Source organism: Heterodontus francisci, chromosome 3, assembly GCF_036365525.1.
Source record: "Heterodontus francisci isolate sHetFra1 chromosome 3, sHetFra1.hap1, whole genome shotgun sequence".
Lineage (NCBI taxonomy): Eukaryota > Metazoa > Chordata > Chondrichthyes > Heterodontiformes > Heterodontidae > Heterodontus > Heterodontus francisci.
The window spans coordinates 199,740,009-199,763,305 of record NC_090373.1 but is presented as its reverse complement, the minus strand read 5'-3'; the positions used below and the strand labels follow the sequence as shown (position 1 = coordinate 199,763,305).

At 49.8% G+C, this 23,297-nt stretch overlaps 1 protein-coding gene across 4 annotated transcripts in view; it reads right to left on the bottom strand.

Annotated features, from left to right (window-relative positions):
* Positions 1–22,712, bottom strand: part of LOC137366082 (cullin-9) — a 413,970-nt gene extending 391,258 nt beyond the window's left edge. Inside the window, exons 1-2 of one of the 4 annotated variants that reach the window (XM_068028163.1) lie at positions 22,517–22,712; positions 5,122–5,763 (exon numbers count right to left, since the gene is read on the bottom strand). In XM_068028163.1, coding sequence (XP_067884264.1) covers positions 5,122–5,752 — 631 coding nt within the window. In that variant the 5' untranslated portion in view covers positions 5,753–5,763; positions 22,517–22,712. Of the gene's footprint in view, positions 1–5,121; positions 5,764–10,906; positions 11,039–22,516 lie in introns of those variants that run through there. The other 3 variants (XM_068028162.1, XM_068028164.1, XM_068028161.1) reach the window with 3 other exon arrangements.
* Positions 22,713–23,297: the final 585 nt, after the last annotated feature.

Genomic DNA, 23,297 nt, shown 5'->3' with positions numbered 1-23,297 from the left:
ATGGCAGTGTCTGGGACATTGTCTGTAAAGTATGATTCTGTGAGTATGACTGTCAGGCTGTTGCTTGACTAGTCTGTGGGACAGCTCTCCCAACTTTGGCACAAGCCCCCAGATGTTACTAAGGAGGACTTTGCAGGGTCGACAGGGCTGGGTTTGCTGTTGTTTCCGGTGTCTCGGTCGATGCCGGGTGGTCCGTCCGGTTTCATTCCTTTTTATTGACTGTGTAGCTGTTAGGTACAACTGAGTGGCTTGCTAGGCCATTTCAGAGGGCATGTAAGAGTCAACCACATTGCTGTGGGTCTGGAGTCACATGTCGGCCAGACCAGGTAAGGACAGCAGATTTCCTTCCCTCAAGGACATTAGTGAACCAGATGGGTTTTTACAACAATCGACAATGGTTTCATGGCCATCATTAGACTAGCTTTTAATTCCAGATTTATTAATTAAATTCAAATTTCACCTTCTGCTGTGGTGGGATTCAAACCCATGTACCCAGAGAAATACCCTGGGTCTCTGGGTTACTAGTTACTAATTGTATTCAAACACAATCTGTAACCTCATGGCCCAGTATATTCCCCACTCTACCATTAGCATCAAGCCAAGGGACCAACCCTGGTTCAATCAAGAATGCAGGAGGGCATGCCAGGAACAGCACCAGGCATACCTCAAAATGAGGTGTCAACCTAGTGAAGCTGCAACATAGGATTACATGCATGCCCAACAGCAAAAGCAGCATGCGATAGAGAGCTATGTGATCCCACAATCAGATCAGATCTAAGCTCTGCAGTCCTGCCACATCCAGTCGTGAATGGTGGTGGACAATTAAACAAATAGGACGAGGGTCCACAAATATCCCCATCTACAATGATGGGGGAGCCCAGCACATTAGTGCAAATGACAAGGCTGAAACAGTTTCATCCATATTCAGCCAGAAATGCCGAGTGGATGATCCATCTCAGCCTCCTCCTGAGCTCCCCAGCATCACAGATGCCAGTCTTCAACCAATTCGATTCACTCCACATGATATCAAGAAACAGCTGATGACACTGGATACTGCAAAGGCTATGGGCCCTGACAACAGTCCGGCAATAGTACTGAAAACTTGTGCTTCAGAACTTGCTGCGCCCCTAGCCAAACTGTCCCAGTACAGCTACAACACTAGGATCTACCCAGCAATGTGGAAAATTGCCCAGGTATGTCCTGTCCACAAAAAACAGGAAAAATCCAACCCGAAAATCCAATCCAATCCAATCCAAAAATACCACCCTCGCAGTCCACTCTCAATCAGAAAAGTGGTGGAAGGTGCCCTCGACAGTGCTATCAAGCGTCACTTACTCAGCAATAACCTGCTCACTGACGCTTAGTTTGGGTTCGGACAGGATCACTCAGCTCCTGACCTCATTCCAGCCTTGGTCCAGACATGGGCAAAAAGAGCTGAACTCACAAGGTGATGCGAGAGTTATTGCTCTTGACATCAAGGCAGCATTTCACTGAGTATCGCATCAAGAAGCCTTAGCAAAACTGGAGTCAATGGGAATCAAGGGGAAAACTCTCTGCTGGTTGGAGTCATACCTAATGCAAAGGATGATGACTGTGGTTGTTGGAGGTCAATCATCTCAGTCCTGGGACATCACTGCAAGAGTTCCTCAGGGTAGTGTCCTCGGCCCAACCATCTTCAGCTGCTTCATCAATGACCTTCCCTCCATCATAAGGTCAGAAGTGGGGATGTTAGCTGATGATTACACAACGTTCGGCAGCATTCGCGACTCCTCAGATACTAAAGCAGTCCGTGTCCATATGCAGCAAGATCTGGACAATATCCAGGCTTGGGCTGATAAGTGGAAAGTTACATTCGCGCCACATAAGTTCCGGGCAATGACCGTCTCCAACCATCTCCCCTGGACATTCAATTGCATCACCATTGCTGAATCCCCCACTATCAACATCCTGGGAGTTACCATTGACCAGAAACTGAACTGGACCATCCACATAAACATTGTGGCCACAAGAGCCGGTCAGAGGCTGGGAATTCTGCAGTAAGTAACTCGGCTCCTGACTCCACAAAGCCTGTCCATCTACAAGGCAAAAGTCAGGAGTGTGATGGAATATTCGCTACTTGCCTGGATGGATGCAGCTCCAATACTCAAGAAGCTCGACACCATCCAGGACAAAGCAGCCCACTTGACTGGCACCTCATTCAACACCTTCAACATTCACCCCCTTCACCACCAACCCACATGTGTGCACCATCTACAAGATGCACTGCAGCAACGCAGCAAGGCTACTTCAACAGCACCTTCCAAACCTGTGACCTCTACCAACTAGAAGGACAAGGGCAGCAGATGCATGGAAACACCACCACCTGCAAGTTCCCGTCCAAGCCACATACCATCCTGACTTGGAACTACATTGCCGTTCCTTCACTCACAGCATCAAAATCCTGGAACTACCTCAACAGGACTGCAGTGGTTCAAGAAGGTGGCTCAACACCACCTTCTCAAGGGCAATAAATGCAAGCTTAGCCAGTTATTAATAAATACATTGAATAGCTGAGGCTTCAGCACAGATCCTTGTGGGACACCAGTAGTCATATCCTGCCAATTAGAGTACCTGCTCCACTCGAGTCCCTACTCTGTCCTCCTACCACTCAGTCAATTAATTTTCTAACCAGATCAATAATTTGCCTTTACTTCCATGAGCTTCAATTTAAGCTGACAGTCTCTTATGAGGGACTTTATCAAATACCTTCTCGAAGTCCATATAAGTAACATCCATAGACATTCCTCTGTCCAGTCCAGTACTTTAGTCACCTCTTTAATAAATTCAATCAGGTTATTCAGGCATGACCTTGCCTTTACAAATCCACGCCGATTCCCTCTAATCAACTGAAAATTTTCCAACGTGTTCAGTCACTCTACCCCAATTATAGATTCTGGTCATTTCCTGACAACAGATGTTAAGCCAACTGGTCCATAATTTCCTGGTTTCCCTCTGTCACCGTTCTTAAAAAGTAGAGTGACTTGCACAACTATCCAATCTAAACGAGTGGTTCCCAACTCACCAAGCCACCTTCAACAGCACCTTCCAAACCCGTGACCTCTACCAACTAGAAGGACAAGAGCAGCAAATGGTTGGGAACACTACCACCTGCAGGTTCCCCTCCAAGCCACACACCATCCTGACTTGGAATTATATCGCCATTCCTTCACTGTCGCTCGATCAAAATTCTGGAACTCCCTTCCTAACAGCACTAAGGGCGTACCTACACCACATGGACTACAGCGGTTCAAGGCCACAGCTCACCACCACTTCAATTAGAAATAAGCACAAATGTTGGCCTTGCTAGAGACACTCACATCCCATGAACAAATAAAAAGGAATCAAGAACATTGGAAAATTATAGTTAGAGCAATCTGTGAAATCCAGACTTGTGCACATTTTATACAAGATAGCAGAGAGATTACACAAAATCAGGTTGTATTCCCCGGAGTTTCGAAGGTTAAGGGCAATTTGATGGAAGCTTTCAAGATATTAAGAGGAACATATCAGGTCAAAATCCTGGAACTCCTTCCCTAAAAGCACTATGGGCGTACCAACACTACAAGAGGAGAAAAACTATTTCCACTGGTTGGGGAGTCTAGGACTAGAGGGCATAGACTAAAAATTAGAACCAGACCATTCAAGAGTCAAATTAGGAAACACTTCTTTATGCAAAGGATGGTAGAAGTTTGGAACTCTCTTCTGCAAACTGCAATTGATACTAGAACATTTGTTAATTTTAAAACTGAGATTGATAGATTTTTGTCAAAGATATTAAGCGATACAAGCAAAGGATATATGGAGTTAGGGCATAGGTCAGCCGTGATCTGAACGAATGGCCAAACAAGTTTGAGGGGCCAAATAGCTTTCTCCTGCTCCTATGCTCATCAACAATACGTGCAATATGTCTGTGAAATACAAAGATTTCAAATGCAGAGAATATAGGCAGAATTTGCATTTGTAGGGAGAAAGATGACAAACCAGTTGGTCACCTGATGGCTGAATTGTGAAGGAGCAATTCTACAAGAGCTGCGTTCAGTATGGTTGCTGCCAGAACAGGTTGGTTATGACAGACAAGAAATGGATCAGCAGGGAGGAAAGAAGTAACAGAAATAATGACTGCTGAAGGGTGGATGGAGAGGGAGAAGGAAACTTCTGTATATATCAGTGACAGTAAAATTAGAATGCAAATAGTTAATACAAAGAGATGGTCAGTAAATTACAGAAATGAAGAAAATTAGATTGATACGGGAAAGACTAGAGAAGCTGGGAGTGTTATCTTTGGAGCAGAGACATTTAGAGGGAAATTTAATAGGGGTGCCCAAAATTGAGGGCTTTTGATGGAGTAGATAGGAAGAAACTGTTTCCACTGAAAGGTGGTAATCAGAGTATATAGATTTCAGTTATTTAGAAAAAGAACGAGAGGGGATAAAAGGAATTAGATAAATTTTTAAAAAGAAAAAGATTTGCAGGACTATGAGGAAAGAGGAGAGGAGCAGAACTAATTGCACAGCTCTGTGAAAGAGCCAGCACAGGAACAATGGGGATGAATGGCCTCCTTCTGTGCTACAAAATTTTATGAAGTGATAAAATAACCGAGGAACAAACTATTCATTATAATAGTGAATCATGTATGTTGTAGGATAAATGGGGAAATAGTTACCTATCGAACTCAGTAGACTATCTATTCTTCTATGTTAATACTAACCAATGTCATAAAATATTTACATACAGAAAAAACAATTTCCATAGCAAGGGCATTCAGGATGAAAAGAACACAATGCGCGTACTTCTCAAAGCTGTAAAATGCCACCACATTGTGATATGGGAATTCCCTTAATTCTTCTAATCTGAGACCCGTAATGGTCCAAGTGCTGGTACATCTATCGTTAAGTTCTGTTTCGGTGTACACCTTGAGTTAAGATATTTTTTAAAAATCCCAAAAAATTGTTTCTCTAAGTACAATACACAGCCTTAGTTTTAAGGTCAAATAGTGATCCTATAATCAAAGAGTCAAACCATTCCCAAAGGAGTTACTATTCACAGTACTAAAAACTCCTTGTAAAACTAAAAACATCCTACCTGCATCATGTGAAGCGAGAGCCCGAAGCATCTTCCCAGCACTCCTGCGCGTCTGAGTTTCCTTGTTACAGAGTAATTCCATAAGCACATCCAAAGCTCCCGTCTCTTTGAACACTCCCACCAGTGAGCCAATACTAGCATAAGCACTCAGAACATGGATTGTGTGCGAAATATTCAAGGATGAATCTGGTCCAGATTTGTGAGACATCTGTCGCCTTGCTCTTTGTACCAAATGCTTTACATCTTCCTTCATGTCAAGTAACTCTACATCGTCAAAGGTGACATCAGAGTCTGCACTCGCTGGGCAAGATCTGGCACTTGGCTCCTGTTCCTCTTTCACTCTCTGGCCCTCTGGCTTCCGTTTCCCAAGAAGTGTAGGACAATTGGCATATACATCTTCAGCTGACATCCACATCAAAATATTGTCCACTTTGTTGTCGCTAGATGAACTGTTTCCTCCATTACTGCTGCTGCCTCCACCTCCACTGTCATCTACAGTCAGTACATTCCAGCGAATGAGATACTCCGTAAGGCCATCGTGTGAGCGACGCTGTCGAATCAGCTCTTCTGGATATGCCTGCATTTTGGGTCCCAGCTGGACCAGAAGGTTTTTGCTGCGCCGTTCACCCATTCTGTTAGTACCTAAACAGAAAGTGACAATTACATTTACAGCAAAGCATTTAAGACTTAACTCTAGTTAATTACACAGGCACTGCTTATAACAAGTAAATATGCCAGCTGTCTTCAGATTTTGTATTCCTCCAGCACATTTCATAGTTCTGCACATGCTGGGAAGAAAGGAGGACATAATCACCAGCCTTTTACCACATTCCCTTTTACACTATACATTTCAGTTGATTGGAATTTGTGCAGCTTGGAAAAAATTACAAATATCTGCTATTTCCTGCTTCAGTACTGTAGGTTCAAACAGTGAAGAAAGGCCAAGTTCCCATTCTTGGAAGATAACAAAAGTATTTTTAATTAAACGGAACTTTTAATAGTTAACATTTCTGTGACTTGTTCTCTCAAGATTTACCATTCACTTCTTATTGCAGACAAGGCCCACCAACACCAGCGCTCCTGCTATGTGGTGGGGACTGTACATGTTGCCAAGTTTCCTTCAAATGACTCAGTGTAATGTTGTAAGACAAAGTATTGCATGTTTGACCTATGTTCCTTACTGTCAGCCAATTTCAAGCTATGTGATAGTTGGGTACTACAACTGGCTTCAGCATTTAACTGCCGGGGGAAGGAGGGTGAGAAAGAAGGAAAAATATAAACCAGCCAGCATTCCCACTTCTTACTGCTATCCAATCACCTATCCAAGTGCATACCAGGTTTGTAGACACTGAATGAGAACATTATTGTGCTCAGCTGTGTCACTTTCCTTTCCCAGCTGTCAAATAGGCTGCAAAAACTTAAAGCAAAATATTGTGGAAGCTGGAAATCAAATAAAAACAGAAAGTGCTGTAAATACTCAGCAGGTTGAACAGCATCTGTGGAGAGAGAAGCAAAGTTAACATTTCATTATGAAAAGTCACAGACCTGAAACGTCAACTCTGCTTCTCTCTCCACAGATGCAGCCAAACTTGCTGAGTATTTACAACACTTTGTTTTTATGTTAAAACTGTCCAGACCCAAAGAACAGTCAGAGAACTTCTGCAATGTAACCTCAGAATGAGTCACTTTTCAAGACAGGAAAGACGAACAGAACAAAAGCACAGCCAACAATTAAAAAGCATCTGCCTGCTAATTGAGTCTGTTGGGGGCCCAACAGATTGCCACATTCCAATCATAGTCAGTTATTAAACTGCAAAGATACCAGCAACTACTCAAATGCCAAATATCGTCCTCACCTGCCAAATAAATGCACACTTTACATTGATAATTACTGAATGTCAGGAACATGAGTCTTACTCGGAATATCAATATTATACTTCCAAAGCAGAGTTGCATACACACCTCTCAGACACCTTGAAAATAATATTCTTTAATGTAAGAGAGATCGGTGGTGCTTTTTCTCACAATCTCATGAATTAACAGTTTACATAAAATGACAAACTAGTTTGTTAGCAAACCTTTGACACTTATGGCAAAATGTATTGAAATATTAAAGCAGAATGCATTAAAAAATCTCAGGTTTTTTTTTTACATAAAGGTAAATGGAAATCAAGAGCTATTAAAATTAGCAGTGAAGTAGTTTGTACAGAAAAATAAACAAAGCTCAAGCAGTTTGCTTGTTCATTAGTTGCTCAACTGGATTATAGTCTTCCAATATAAAGGCAGCCTCATCACTTCAAACATAGGTTTTTGATTGTGGAGGTATTTTTAAAACTCCACAACAATCCTTTATGCAATTTGAAGTGTCCAATTCTATTCTCAAATTGAATTTTTTCCAACATAAGAATTTAATAAAGGAATTTTTAAAATTAAGTACCCCCCCTCCACATCAATGTAGTTATGACAAATATGAGGAATAAAGATTCTGCCTGCCTCAAGGTTGATAAAGTACATCTTTGCACCACAGGTTTTTCATTGCATGTACTTTACTGTTAGTAAATTCTCATACCAATTGCAATTTTCTAAAAAGAGCCCAAAATTTCTGCTATATGGTGGTCTCATCTGATTCACTTGGCATCTTAGCCTGACCAGTTAACTCTTCACTTACTGCTGAATTGATATTCGTGTATTACAGCCTGTAAGTTTTGGTTGCAGTTCACAGTCTGATAGCTCTGCTCAAGGAGCTGTTGCCTAAGAGTACAAGTTTAATTCTGGACTAATTATACATATATTAGGAAATCTAAGTAAGGTCATTAGAAACAGTAGATAATACAGCCCAAGAAAGATTTTTATTTTGAACAGTACAACCCTCCCACAAAAAGAAATAAGGGGCAGTAACGAAAGAACTGGCACTAAACAATCCCAAATAATTCTTAGTTTTTTAGTTTAGTTTAGAGATACAGCACTGAAACAGTCCCTTCGGCCCACCGAGTCTGTGCCAACAACCACCCATTTATACTAATCCTACATTAATCCTATATTCCCTACCACATCCCCACCATTCTCCTACCACCTACCTACACAAGGGGCAATTTACAATGGCCAATTTACCTATCAACCCGCAAGTCTTTGGCTGTGGGAGGAAACCGGAGCACCCAGCGGAAGCCGACACGGTCACAGGGAGAACTTGCAAACTCCACACAGGCAGTACCCCAAACCGAACCCGGGTCGCTGGAGCTGTGAGGCTGCGATGCTAACCACTGTGCCACCCTGTGCAACATGGTCTTCAGATACAAGGACAGACTGGTTTTACAAAAAAAACGGCAGGCACAGACTGCAGCAATGATCACCTTGTTCAGATTCCTCATCATTAAACCTGCACCTCCAGACTTCACTATAGTTCAAATGCATCAAAACAGGTAAGGAAGTCTCAATATTTTTCACAAGGCAAAGTTATAGTGGTCATCAATGTTCAGCATGCGTTGTACTTCCCATTGTTCTCACTATTTTTTACTTGCTTCATTATTACCATCTGCACCATTTCCACTACAAGGCAGAATTGGTCCCCGACCTCCTGTAATAAAAGGAGAACACTGCAGATGCTGGAAATACTCAGCAGGTCTGGCAGCATCCTAATGGAAATTGCCCACAGTGCTTAACAAGAATGAAACAGTTTAGAATCGCTATAAGTTTCACCCTTACTGAGCAGAATGGCTAAGTTCAGCACAAGTTAGTATAAAAGGGACTCTCATTAAAGGCGGTAACTCCGTTAAAGTTTAGCAGGCCATGTGTGATGTTGACGACAGGATGTTGGGTTCAATACACTTGGCTGATCCATTCAAGGGTGACAACTTTATCATACACTGAAAACATATTCATGACAAATGTCCCCTTAAAATGCTGGGTTACATAGAATATGCAGCTCAGAAATAGGGCATTCTCGCCCAACCAGTCCATGCTGGCATTTAGGCTCCACTCATCACAACCCTCCATTTCCTCCTCCCTCATATACTTATCTAGCCTCCCCTTATTAAATGGATCTACACTAATCACTTCAACCACTCCTTGCTAGCGAGCTCCATATTCTCATCATTCTCTGGTTGAAGTTTCTTCTGAATTCCCCATTTGATTTCTTGATGAGTATCTATATTGATGGCCTCGAGTTATTCACAAGTGGAAACATTCTCTCTCTATCCATTCTATCAAAACCTTTCATAATTTGCAAGACCCTATTTGGTCACCCCTCAGGCTTTTTTCAAGAGACCCCCAGCCTGTTCATCCTTTCCTGATATGTAAACCCACACATTTCTGGTATCATCCTTGTAAATCATGTTTTACACCCTCTCAGTGCTTTTTTTTTTAAGCATGGCGACCAGAATTGTACACAGTACTCCACATGTGGTCTAACCAAGGTTCATTACAAGTTGGGCATTACCTTTTGTGCCACAGGTGGCAACAAGGCAATAGTTTTCCTGAAAGATACTTCCCCCTTCCTTCCCAATCAGGCAGTTATTGTAGGTAACGATTGTCTCTCTCTCAAACTTGCAGATATTATTCAAGAAATTAAACAAAGCAATTTTCTCCTGATTGGGGTAATTAATATAAACTTTGATATATTATGCTCCAGATAAAGTCTGTGCATTTGTCTTACCGAATCGCCTCTCTTTTCCCCCCTCCCGCACCTCACCTCCGTAACACAAACAGAAACTATATTAAAATCTGACATGAACAAGTACTAATTCTAGCCAGTTATCTAATTACACTGCTTTTAGTTTGAAAGCCTATAAAGGACAAAAGAACAGAAACAGTAGTCACAGCATCAATTCTAAAAATCTCAAGAGCACAGGCCTCATTACAATTTAAAAATACAATTAAAATCTTGAAACCAGTCCCACCATTCTTTCCTAATTACCCAAGACAGACTCTCCGAATGCCCCTTACCAATACATTACTAAAGATATCAAATAAGATGGATGACAGTGGACAACCTTTCAAGAGAAATAGGTTTGGTGCATCTTTTCTATCTTTATCTTAGAGCAGACTTCATTCGGTTCACACAGACCCTCTTGGTTCCAGGGATAGGGGATTTTAGTTACAAGGTTAGGTTGGAAAAGCTGGATTTGTTCTCCTTAGAGCAAAGCAGATTGAGGGGAGATTTAATAGAGTTGTACAAGATGACAGGCTTAGATAAGTTTAAATAAATATAAATTAGATAAGTTTAGATAAAGGATGAGATCAGTACTGTAGTGAGAAACGATCTTGGCTCAGAAGATCAAGATGTAGATTCAGTTTGGGTGGAGATAAGAAATAACAAAGAAGCCTCTGGTGGACCAAGTTTATTGGCCCCATAATTGTATAAATGAAATAATGGGGGCTTGTAGGAAAGGTACTGCAACAATCATGGGCAATTTTAATCATCATATAGATTCAATTAATCAAATTGGCAAAGGTAGCCTCGAGGACGAATTTATAGTGCGTTTTAGGGACAGTTTCTTAGAACTATATATTCTGGAACCAAGCCGGGAGAGACTATTTTAGACCTGTGTTACGATCATCTAGATCATGGTTTGCATTAATATTGTTATAAAGATTTTTGAGCTTTCTTCAGAGCAGCTTTAGAATGATGGGGGGAGACAATGCATCTAGACATGTGACCATGTTCAGGAAGGTTCTTTTTTTCCACCCTGGTCCCTTTAAAAAGCCTGTGAATTGGACAAAGGGCAGGCATTTGAAATCTTGCTTTGACCTGCCTGGAGCAAGGGAGAAAGACCCAAAAAAGTATTACCTCTCTCCATAAAGGGAGACTTGCATCTCTTGAAAAGGAATCCTGCATTTGAAAGGTGGCAAATTCCTATTGCCTGCAGTCTCTGAAGAATTCCTGCATCCAGAGTGGTTCTTGCTGCCTCCTGTGTTTTGGAAGATCCTGAAATCTCAAGAAAGCTTCTATTGCTATACTGCTGTTTTTAAAAAGCCAAGCAGACCGGTTGCTGCACCCCTGCTGAAAGACCTGTGCGACGCCTGCTGCAGACAAATTGCCTTGAAAGCCTACCAATCAGAATGTTCATCAACCTCGTCTGGAGAGACCGCGAGTGACATCCAACTATTCGACTCTGGGACACCTCGCCTTACCACAAACATCCTACCAGAACGTGATGAACTCAATTATTTTTATTATTCCTTCTATTCCTAAGAAACAGCTGTTAACCAAAAATCATTTTTCCCCAGTTACCAGTTTTTTTTTTTGATTGTATGTGTGTGCATGAGGGTTAAGGAAATAAGGGTTTTTTTCATATACAGATTTATCTCCTTAGTAGTTAAGACCTTTTTCTAATAAATAGTTAATGTTGTTGTTTAAAGAAATTTGGTTTGGTACACTTTATTCTGGGGGGAAAATTGTGTTTCATTTGGCTATTCTTCAGTAGGTGGGAAATTTTATTTGATATGCAATGATCTGTGGAGTAGTGGGACTGAATTAACAGTGCATTACTCCCACCTTGGTCATAACAATATCATAACATGATGAATTTCACATTCAGTTTGCGTGAGAGAAGTTTGGGTCTACAACTAGTGTCCTAAACTTAAATAAGGCAATTACAAGGATATGAAGACAGGGTTGGCTATAGTGGACTGGGGAAATAATTTGAGCTAAGACGGAAGAGGAGCAGAGCAGACATTCAAGGAGATATTTCATAATTCTCAACTGAGATATATTCCATTGAAACAGAAAAACTATGAGAAGGATGCACCATCTGTGGCTAACTAAGGAAGTTAAGGATGGTACAACACTGGTATTTACCTGACAGTGTGAATAATTGCCCAGGTATGTCCTGTACACAAAAAGTAGCACAAATCCAATCCGGCCAATTACTGCCCTACTCTCAAATCAGCAGCAAAGCAATGGAAGGTGTCGTCGACAGTGCTATCAAGCACCACTTCAACAGCAATAACCTGCTCACTGATGCTCAGTTTGGGTTCCACAGGGACCACTCAGCTCCTGACCTCATTACAGCCTTGGTTCAAACATGGACAAAAAGAGCTGAATCCAGAGGTGAGGGGAGAGTGACTGCCCTGGACATCAAGGCAACATTTGACAGAGTATGACATCAAAGAGCCCTAGCAAAACTGCAGTCAATGGGAATCAGGGGGATAACTATCTGCTGGTTGGAGTCATACAAAGAAGAACAGTACAGCACAGGAACAGGCCATTCAGCCCTCCAAGCCTGTGCCGATCTTGATGCCTGCCTAAACTAAAACCTTCTGCACTTCCGGGGACCGTATCCCTCTATTCCCAACCTATTCATGTATTTGTCAAGATGCCTCTTAAACGTCGCTATCGTACCTGCGTCCACCACCTCCCCCGGCAGCAAGTTCCAGGCACTCACCACCCTCTGTGTAAAAAAACTTGCCTCGCACATCCCCTCTGAACATTGCCCCTCTCACCTTAAACTTATGTCCCCTAGTAACTGACTCTTCCACCCTGGGAAAAAGCTTCTGACTATCCACTCTGTCCATGCCGCTCACAACTTTGTAAATCTCTATCATGTCGCCCCTCCACCTCCGTCGTTCCAGTGAAAACAATCCGAGTTTATCCAACCTCTCCTCATAGCTAATGCCCTCCAGACCAGGCAACACCCTGGTAAACCTCTTCTGTACCCCCTCCAAAGCCTCCACATCCTTCCAGTAGTGTGGCGACCAGAATTGCACACAATATTCTAAGTGTGGCCTAATTAAAGTTCTGTACCGCTGCAGCATGACTTGCCAATTTTTATACTCTATGCCCCGACCAATGAAGGCAAGCATGCCGTATGCCTTCTTGACTACCTTATCCACCTGCGTTGCCACTTTCAGTGACCTGTGGACCTGTACGCCCAGATCTCTCTGCCTGTCAATACTCCTACGGGTTCTGCCATTTACTGTATACTTCCCACCTGCATTAGACCTTCCAAAATGCATTACCTCACATTTGTCCGGATACCTAGCACAAAGGAAGATGGTTGTTGGAGACCAATCATCTCAGTCCCAGGACATCACTGCAGGAGTTGGTCAGGGTAGTGTCCTCGGCCCAACCATCTTCAGCTGCTTCATCAATGATCTTCCCTCCATCATAAGGTCAGAAGTGGGGATGTCCGCTGATGATTGCACAATGGTCAGTATCATTCAAGACTCCTCAAATACTGAAGCAGTCTGTGTCCATATACAGCAAGATCTGGACAATATCCAGGCTTGGGCTGATAAGTGGCAAGTAACATGCATGCCGCACAAGTGACACACAATGGCCATCTGCAACAAGAGAGAATATAACCATCTCCCTTTGACATTCAATGGCATTATCATTGCTGAATCCCCCACTATCAACATCCTGGGGGTCACCACTGACCAGAAACTAAACTGAAGCAGCCACATAAACACTAGAGCAGGTCAGAGGCTGGGAATTCTGTGGCAAGTAACTCAACTCCTGACTCCCCAAAGCCTGTCCACCATCTACAAGGTATAAGTCAAGAGTGTGATGGAATATTCTCCACTTGCCTGGATGAGTGCAGCTCCAACAACACTCAAGGAACTCAACATCATCCAGGACAAAGCAGCCCACTTGATTGGCACCTCATCCACCACCTTCAACATACACTCCCTCCACCACCAATGCACAGTGGCAGCAGTGTGAATCATCTACAAGATACACTGCAGCAACTCACCATGCCTCCTGGGACAGCACCTCCCAAACCTGCGACCTCTTCCACCTAGAAGGACAAGAGCAGCAGCCGCATGGGAACACCAACTGCAAGTTCCCCTCCAAGCCACACACCATTCTGACTTGGAACTATATCACCATTCCTTCACTGTTGCTGGATGTAAACCCTGGAACTCCCTTCCTAACAGTACTGTGGGTTGTACCCGCACTAGGTGGACTGTAATGGTTCAAGAAGGCAGCTCACCACCACCTTCTTAAGGGCAATTAGGGATGGGCAAGAAATGCTGGCCTAGCCAGTGATGCCCACATCCCATGAAAGAATAAAAAATATTGAAAGAAAAGGCATATAAATATGAAAATTAGTGATAGGCCAGAAGTTTGGGAAAACTTTAGAAACCAGTAGAGGATGACTAAAAAATAAAGAGAAATTAGAGTGTGAGAGTAAACTAGCAAGAAATATAAAAAGGCAGTGAAAACACCTACAAATATATAAAAAGGAAAAGAGTAGCTGAAGTAAGCGTTGATGCCTTAGAGGCATCCCCCCCCCCCCCCCCCACTCCATTCTGCTCTCTCCATTCTCTCCCCCCCCCACTCCATTCTGCTCTCTCCATTCTCTCCCCCCCCCCCCACTCCATTCTGCTCTCTCCATTCTCTCCCCCCTCCTCCCCCACTCCATTCTGCTCTCTCCATTCTCTCCCCCCTCCTCCCCCACTCCATTCTGCTCTCTCCATTCTCTCCCCCCTCCTCCCCCACTCCATTCTGCTCTCTCCATTCTCTCCCCCCTCCTCCCCCACTCCATTCTGCTCTCTCCATTCTCTCCCCCCTCCTCCCCCACTCCATTCTGCTCTCTCCATTCTCTCCCCCCTCCTCCCCCACTCCATTCTGCTCTCTCCATTCTCTCCCCCCTCCTCCCCCACTCCATTCTGCTCTCTCCATTCTCTCCCCCCTACTCCCCCACTCCATTCTGCTCTCCCCATTCTCTCCCCCCTCCTCCCCCACTCCATTCTGCTCTCTCCATTCTCTCCCCCCTCCTCCCCCACTCCATTCTGCTCTCTCCATTCTCTCCCCCCTCCTCCCCCACTCCATTCTGCTCTCTCCATTCTCTCCCCCCTCCTCCCCCACTCCATTCTGCTCTCTCCCCCTCCTCCCCCACTCCATTCTGCTCTCTCCATTCTCTCCCCCCTCCTCCCCCACTCCATTCTGCTCTCTATTAACTCCCCCCCCTCCATTCTGCTCTCTATTCTCTCCCCCCTCCTCCCCCCCTCCATTCTGCTCTCTCCATTCTCTCCCCCCTCCATTCTGCTCTCTCTATTCTCTCCCCCCTCCATTCTGCTCTCTCTATTCTCTCCCCCCTCCATTCTGCTCTCTCTATTCTCTCCCCCCTCCATTCTGCTCTCTCTATTCTCTCCCCCCTCCATTCTGCTCTCTCTATTCTCTCCCCCCTCCATTCTGCTCTCTCTATTCTCTCCCCCCTCCATTCTGCTCTCTCTATTCTCTCCCCCCTCCATTCTGCTCTCTCTATTCTCTCCCCCCTCCATTCTGCTCTCTCCATTCTCTCCCCCCTCCTCCCCCACTCCATTCTGCTCTCTCCATTCTCTCCCCCCCTCCATTCTGCTCTCTCCATTCTCTCCCCCCCTCCATTCTGCTCTCTCCATTCTCTCCCCCCCTCCATTCTGCTCTCTCCATTCTCTCCCCCCCCTCCATTCTGCTCTCTCCATTCTCTCCCCCCCTCCATTCTGCTCTCTCCATTCTCTCCCCCCTCCTCCCCCACTCCATTCTGCTCTCTCCATTCTCTCCCCCCCTCCATTCTGCTCTCTCCATTCTCTCCCCCCCTCCATTCTGCTCTCTCCATTCTCTCCCCCCCTCCATTCTGCTCACTCTTTCCCCCCCCCTCCATTCTGCTCACTCTCTTTTCCCCCCCTCCATTCTGCTCACTCTCTTTCCCCCCCCTCCATTCTGCTCACTCTCTTTCCCCCCCCCTCCATTCTGCTCACTCTCTTTCCCCCCCCTCCATTCTGCTCACTCTCTTCCCCCCCCTCCATTCTGCTCACTCTCTTTCCCCCCCTCCATTCTGCTCACTCTCTTTCCCCCCCTCCATTCTGCTCACTCTCTTTCCCCCCCCTTCATTCTGCTCACTCTCTTTCCCCCCCCTCCATTCTGCTCACTCTCTTTCCCCCCCCTCCATTCTGCTCACTCTCTTTCCCCCCCCCTCCATTCTGCTCACTCTTTCCCCCCCCTCCATTCTGCTCACTCTCTTTCCCCCCCCTCCATTCTGCTCACTCTCTTTCCCCCCCCCTCCATTCTGCTCACTCTCTTTCCCCCCCTCCATTCTGCTCACTCTCTTTCCCCCCCCTCCATTCTGCTCACTCTCTTTCCCCCCCCTCCATTCTGCTCACTCTCTTTCCCCCCCCTCCATTCTGCTCACTCTCTTTCCCCCCCCCCTCCATTCTGCTCACTCTCTTTCCCCCCCCCTCCATTCTGCTCACTCTCTTTCCCCCCCCTCCATTCTGCTCACTCTCTTTCCCCCCCTCCATTCTGCTCACTCTCTTTCCCCCCCCCTCCATTCTGCTCACTCTTTCCCCCCCCTCCATTCTGCTCACTCTCTTTCCCCCCCCCTCCATTCTGCTCACTCTCTTTCCCCCCCCCTCCATTCTGCTCACTCTCTTTCCCCCCCCCTCCATTCTGCTCACTCTCTTTCCCCCCCCCCTCCATTCTGCTCACTCTCTTTCCCCCCCCCCTCCATTCTGCTCACTCTCTTTCCCCCCCCTCCATTCTGCTCACTCTCTTTCCCCCCCCTCCATTCTGCTCACTCTCTTTCCCCCCCCTCCATTCTGCTCACTCTCTTTCCCCCCCTCCATTCTGCTCACTCTCTTTCCCCCCCCCTCCATTCTGCTCACTCTCTATCCCCCCCCCCCTCCATTCTGCTCACTCTTTCCCCCCCCCCTCCATTCTGCTCACTCTCTTTCCCCCCCCCTCCATTCTGCTCACTCTCTTTCCCCCCCCTCCATTCTGCTCACTCTCTTTCCCCCCCCTCCATTCTGCTCACTCTCTTTCCCCCCCTCCATTCTGCTCACTCTCTTTTCCCCCCCCTCCATTCTGCTCACTCTCTTTCCCCCCCCTCCATTCTGCTCACTCTCTTTCCCCCCCCCTCCATTCTGCTCACTCTCTTTCCCCCCCCCTCCATTCTGCTCACTCTCTTTCCCCCCCCCTCCATTCTGCTCACTCTCTTTCCCCCCCCCTCCATTCTGCTCACTCTCTTTGCCCCCCCTCCATTCTGCTCACTCTCTTTCCCCCCCCTCCATTCTGCTCACTCTCTTTCCCCCCCCTCCATTCTGCTCACTCTCTTTCTCCCCCCCCTCCATTCTGCTCACTCTCTTTCTCCCCCCCCCTCCATTCTGCTCACTCTCTTTCCCCCCCCTCCATTCCGCTCACTCTCCTCCCCCCCCCATTCCGCTCTCTCTTCCCCCCCCTCCATTCCGCTCTCTCTTCCCCCCCCCCCTCCATTCCGCTCTCTCTTCCCCCCCCCTCCATTCTGCTCACTCTCTTTCCCCCCCCTCCATTCTGCTCACTCTCTTCCCCCCCCTCCATTCTGCTCACTCTCTTCCCCCCCCCTCCATTCTGCTCACTCTCTTTCCCCCCCCCTCCATTCTGCTCTCTCCTTCCCCCCCCCCCCTCCATTCTGCTCTCTCTTCCCCCCCCTCCATTCTGCTCTCTCTTCCCCCCCCCTCCATTCTGCTCTCTCTTTCCCCCCCTCCATTCTGCTCACTCTCTTTCCCCCCCTCCATTCTGCTCACTCTCTTTCCCCCCCTCCATTCTGCTCACTCTCTTTCCCCCCCCCTCCATTCTGCTCACTCTCTTTCCCCCCCCCTCCATTCTGCTCACTCTCTTTCCCCCCCCCTCCATTCTGCTCACTCTCTTTCCCCCCCCCCTCCATTCTGCTCACTCTCTTTCCCCCCCCCTCCATTCTGCTCACTCTCTTCCCCCCCCCCTCCATTCTGCTCACTCTCTTTCCCCCCTCTCCATTCTGCTCACTCTCTTTCCCCCCCTCCATTCTGCTCACTCTCTTTCCCCCCCCCCTCCATTCTGCTCACTCTCTTTCCCCCCCCCCTCCATTCTGCTCACTCTCTTTCCCCCCACCCTCCATTCTGCTCACTCTCTTTCCCCTCCCCCCTCCATTCTGCTCACTCTCTTTCCCCCCCTTCCATTCTGCTCACTCTCTTTCCCCCCCTTCCATTCTGCTCACTCTCTTTCCCCCCCTTCCATTCTGCTCACTCTCTTTCCCCCCCTTCCATTCTGCTCACTCTCTTTCCCCCCCTTCCATTCTGCTCACTCTCTTTCCCCCCCTTCCATTCTGCTCACTCTCTTTCCCCCCCTTCCATTCTGCTCACTCTCTTTCCCCCCCTTCCATTCTGCTCACTCTCTTTCCCCCCCTTCCATTCTGCTCACTCTCTTCCCCCCCCCCACCCCCCCCCCCTCCATTCCGCTCTCTCGCTTCCCCCACCCATTCTGCTCTCTCGATTCTCCCCCCTCCATTCTGCTCTCTCTATTCTCCCCCCACCCTCCCCCCCTCCATTCTGCTCTCTCCATTCTCTCCCCCTCCTCCCCCCCTCCATTCTCTCCCCCCTCCTCCCCCCCTCCATTCTCTCCCCCCTCCTCCCCCCCTCCATTCTCTCCCCCCTCCTCCCCCCCTCCATTCTCTCCCCCCTCCACCCCCCCTCCATTCTCTCCCCCCTCCTCCCCCCCTCCATTCTGCTCTCTCCATTCTCTCCCCCCCCTCCATTCTGCTCTCTCCATTCTCTCCCCCCTCCTCCCCCCCTCCATTCTGCTCTCTCCATTCTCTCCCCCCTCCTCCCCCCCTCCATTCTGCTCTCTCCATTCTCTCCCCCCTCCTCCCCCCCTCCATTCTGCTCTCTCCATTCTCTCCCCCCTCCTCCCCCCCTCCATTCTGCTCTCTCCATTCTCTCCCCCCTCCTCCCCCCCTCCATTCTGCTCTCTCCATTCTCTCCCCCCTCCTCCCCCCCTCCATTCTGCTCTCTCCATTCTCTCCCCCCTCCTCCCCCCCTCCATTCTGCTCTCTCCATTCTCTCCCCCCTCCTCCCCCCCTCCATTCTGCTCTCTCCATTCTCTCCCCCCTCCTCCCCCCCTCCATTCTGCTCTCTCCATTCTCTCCCCCCTCCTCCCCCCCTCCATTCTGCTCTCTCCATTCTCTCCCCCCTCCTCCCCCCCTCCATTCTGCTCTCTCCATTCTCTCCCCCCTCCTCCCCCCCTCCATTCTGCTCTCTCCATTCTCTCCCCCCTCCTCCCCCCCTCCATTCTGCTCTCTCCATTCTCTCCCCCCTCCCCCCCCCCATTCTGCTCTCTCCATTCTCTCCCCCCTCAACCCCCCCTCCATTCTGCTCTCTCCATTCTCTCCCCCCTCAACCCCCCCTCCATTCTGCTCTCTCCATTCTCCCCCCTCCATTCTGCTCTCTCCATTCTCTCCCCCCCCACTCCATTCTGCTCTCTCCATTCTCTCCCCCCTCCTCCCCCACTCCATTCTGCTCTCTCCATTCTCTCCCCCCCCACTCCATTCTGCTCTCTCCATTCTCTCCCCCCCCCCCACTCCATTCTGCTCTCTCCATTCTCTCCCCCCCCCCACTCCATTCTGCTCTCCATTCTCTCCCCCCCCCCCCACTCCATTCTGCTCTCTCCATTCTCTCCCCCCACCCCCACTCCATTCTGCCCTCTCCATTCTCTCCCCCCCCACTCCATTCTGCTCTCTCCATTCTCTCCCCCCACCCCCACTCCATTCTGCCCTCTCCATTCTCTCCCCCCCCACTCCATTCTGCTCTCTCCATTCTCTCCCCCCCCACTCCATTCTGCTCTCTCCATTCTCTCCCCCCCCCCCCACTCCATTCTGCTCTCCCCATTCTCTCCCCCCCCCCCCACTCCATTCTGCTCTCTCCATTCTCTCCCCCCCCACTCCATTCTGCTCTCTCCATTCTATCCCCCCCCCACTCCATTCTGCTCTCTCCATTCTATCCCCCCCCCACTCCATTCTGCTCTCTCCATTCTCTCCCCCCCCCCACTCCATTCTGCTCTCTCCATTCTCTCCCCCCCCCACTCCAATCTGCTCTCTCCATTCTCTCCCCCCTCCTCCCCCACTCCATTCTGCTCTCTCCATTCTCTCCCCCCTCCTCCCCCACTCCATTCTGCTCTCTCCATTCTCTCCCCCCTCCTCCCCCACTCCATTCTGCTCTCTCCATTCTCTCCCCCCTCCTCCCCCACTCCATTCTGCTCTCTCCATTCTCTCCCCCCTCCTCCCCCACTCCATTCTGCTCTCTCCATTCTCTCCCCCCTCCTCCCCCACTCCATTCTGCTCTCTCCATTCTCTCCCCCCTCCTCCCCCACTCCATTCTGCTCTCTCCATTCTCTCCCCCCTCCTCCCCCACTCCATTCTGCTCTCTCCATTCTCTCCCCCCTCCTCCCCCACTCCATTCTGCTCTCCATTCTCTCCCCCCTCCTCCCCCACTCCATTCTGCTCTCTCCATTCTCTCCCCCCTCCTCCCCCACTCCATTCTGCTCTCTCCATTCTCTCCCCCCTCCTCCCCCACTCCATTCTGCTCTCTCCATTCTCTCCCCCCTCCTCCCCCACTCCATTCTGCTCTCTCCATTCTCTCCCCCCTCCTCCCCCACTCCATTCTGCTCTCTCCATTCTCTCCCCCCTCCTCCCCCACTCCATTCTGCTCTCTCCATTCTCTCCCCCCTCCTCCCCCACTCCATTCTGCTCTCTCCATTCTCTCCCCCCTCCTCCCCCACTCCATTCTGCTCTCTCCATTCTCTCCCCCCTCCTCCCCCACTCCATTCTGCTCTCTCCATTCTCTCCCCCCTCCTCCCCCACTCCATTCTGCTCTCTCCATTCTCTCCCCCCTCCTCCCCCACTCCATTCTGCTCTCTCCATTCTCTCCCCCTCCTCCATTCTGCTCTCTCCATTCTCTCCCCCCTCCTCCCCCACTCCATTCTGCTCTCTATTATCTCCCCCCCTCCATTCTGCTCTCTATTCTCTCCCCCCTCCTCCCCCCCTCCATTCTGCTCTCTCCATTCTCTCCCCCCCTCCATTCTGCTCTCTCTATTCTCTCCCCCCCTCCATTCTGCTCTCTCTATTCTCTCCCCCCTCCATTCTGCTCTCTCTATTCTCTCCCCCCTCCATTCTGCTCTCTCTATTCTCTCCCCCCTCCATTCTGCTCTCTCTATTCTCTCCCCCCTCCATTCTGCTCTCTCTATTCTCTCCCCCCTCCATTCTGCTCTCTCTATTCTCTCCCCCCTCCATTCTGCTCTCTCTATTCTCTCCCCCCTCCATTCTGCTCTCTCTATTCTCTCCCCCCTCCATTCTGCTCTCTCTATTCTCTCCCCCCTCCATTCTGCTCTCTCCATTCTCTCCCCCCTCCATTCTGCTCTCTCCATTCTCTCCCCCCTCCATTCTGCTCTCTCCATTCTCTCCCCCCTCCTCCCCCACTCCATTCTGCTCGCTCCATTCTCTCCCCCCTCCTCCCCCACTCCATTCTGCTCTCTCTATTCTCTCTCCCCCCCTCCATTCTGCTCTCTCTATTCTCTCCCCCCTCCTCCCCCCTCCATTCTGCTCTCTCTATTCTCTCCCCCCTCCTCCCCCCTCCATTCTGCTCTCTCTATTCTCTCCCCCCTCCTCCCCCACTCCATTCTGCTCTCTCTCTTACCTCCCCCCCTCCATTCTGCTCTCTCCATTCTCTCCCCCTCCCCCCACTCCATTCTGTTCTCTCCATTCTTTCCCCCCTCCTCCCCCACTCCATTCTGCACTCTCCATTCTCTCCCCCCTCCTCCCCCACTCCATTCTGCTCTCTCCATTCTCTCCCCCCTCCTCCCCCACTCCATTCTGCTCTCTCCATTCTCTCCCCCCTCCTCCCCCACTCCATTCTGCTCTCTCCATTCTCTCCCCCCTCCTCCCCCACTCCATTCTGCTCTCTCCATTCTCTCCCCCCTCCTCCCCCACTCCATTCTGCTCTCTCCATTCTCTCCCCCCTCCTCCCCCACTCCATTCTGCTCTCTCCATTCTCTCCCCCCTCCTCCCCCACTCCATTCTGCTCTCTCCATTCTCTCCCCCCTCCTCCCCCACTCCATTCTGCTCTCTCCATTCTCTCCCCCCTCCTCCCCCACTCCATTCTGCTCTCTCCATTCTCTCCCCCCTCCTCCCCCACTCCATTCTGCTCTCTCCATTCTCTCCCCCCTCCTCCCCCACTCCATTCTGCTCTCTATTTTCTCCCCCCTCCTCCCCCACTCCATTCTGCTCTCTCCATTCTCTCCCCCCTCCTCCCCCACTCCATTCTGCTCTCTCCATTCTCTCCCCCCTCCTCCCCCACTCCATTCTGCTCTCTATTTTCTCCCCCCTCCTCCCCCACTCCATTCTGCTCTCTCCATTCTCTCCCCCCTCCTCCCCCACTCCATTCTGCTCTCTCCATTCTCTCCCCCCTCCTCCCCCACTCCATTCTGCTCTCTCCATTCTCTCCCCCCTCCTCCCCCACTCCATTCTGCTCTCTCCATTCTCTCCCCCCTCCTCCCCCACTCCATTCTGCTCTCTCTATTCTCTCCCCCCTCCTCCCCCACTCCATTCTGCTCTCTATTTTCACCCACCCCACCCGGCAAGACAAGGCCGCGGGCTCCGGCATTGAGCCTTCCCCATCTCAAGGCCGGTACCTCCGCCTCTCTTCACCTCCCTCCCGGTGACTCACTGTGGTCAATTTCTCTGTCCCTCTCCTGGTGTCTCCGTCTCTCGCCCAGTTCGAGGTAATTTTCCAGCCGGTTCCGTGGCGCAGAAACGGTCGCCAACGCCACTTCCGGCGCCCGCGCTGCAGACCGCCTCTCAGGCCAGAGCGAAGCAAACCTCCGGCCCCGCCCCCCAGACTAGACCAGGCCCCGCCCCGCCCCCCGGACCAGACCAGGCCCCGCCCCGCCCCGCCCCCCGGACCAGACCAGGCCCCGCCCCGCCCCCCGGACCAGACCAGGCCCCGCCCCGCCCCCCGGACCAGACCAGGCCCCGCCCCGCCCCCCGGACCAGACCAGGCCCCGCCCCGCCCCGCCCCCCGGACCAGACCAGGCCCCGCCCCGCCCCCCGGACCAGACCAGGCCCCGCCCCGCCCCCGGACCTCACCAGACCAGGCCCCGCCCCCGGACCTCACCAGACCAGGCCCCGCCCCCGGTCCTCACCAGACCAGGCCCCGCCCCGCCCCCGGACCAGACCAGACCAGGCCTCGCCCCGCCCCCGGACCAGAACAGACCAGACACCGCCCCCCGGAACAGACCAGGCCCCGCCCCGCCCCCGGACCAGACCAGACCCCACCCCCCGGACCAGACCAGGCCCCGCCCCGCCCGCAGACGAGACAAGACCCCGCCCCCCGGACCAGACGAGACCCCGCCCCCCGTACCAGACCAGACCAGACGCCGCCCCGCCCCCGGACCAGACCAGACGCCGCCCCGC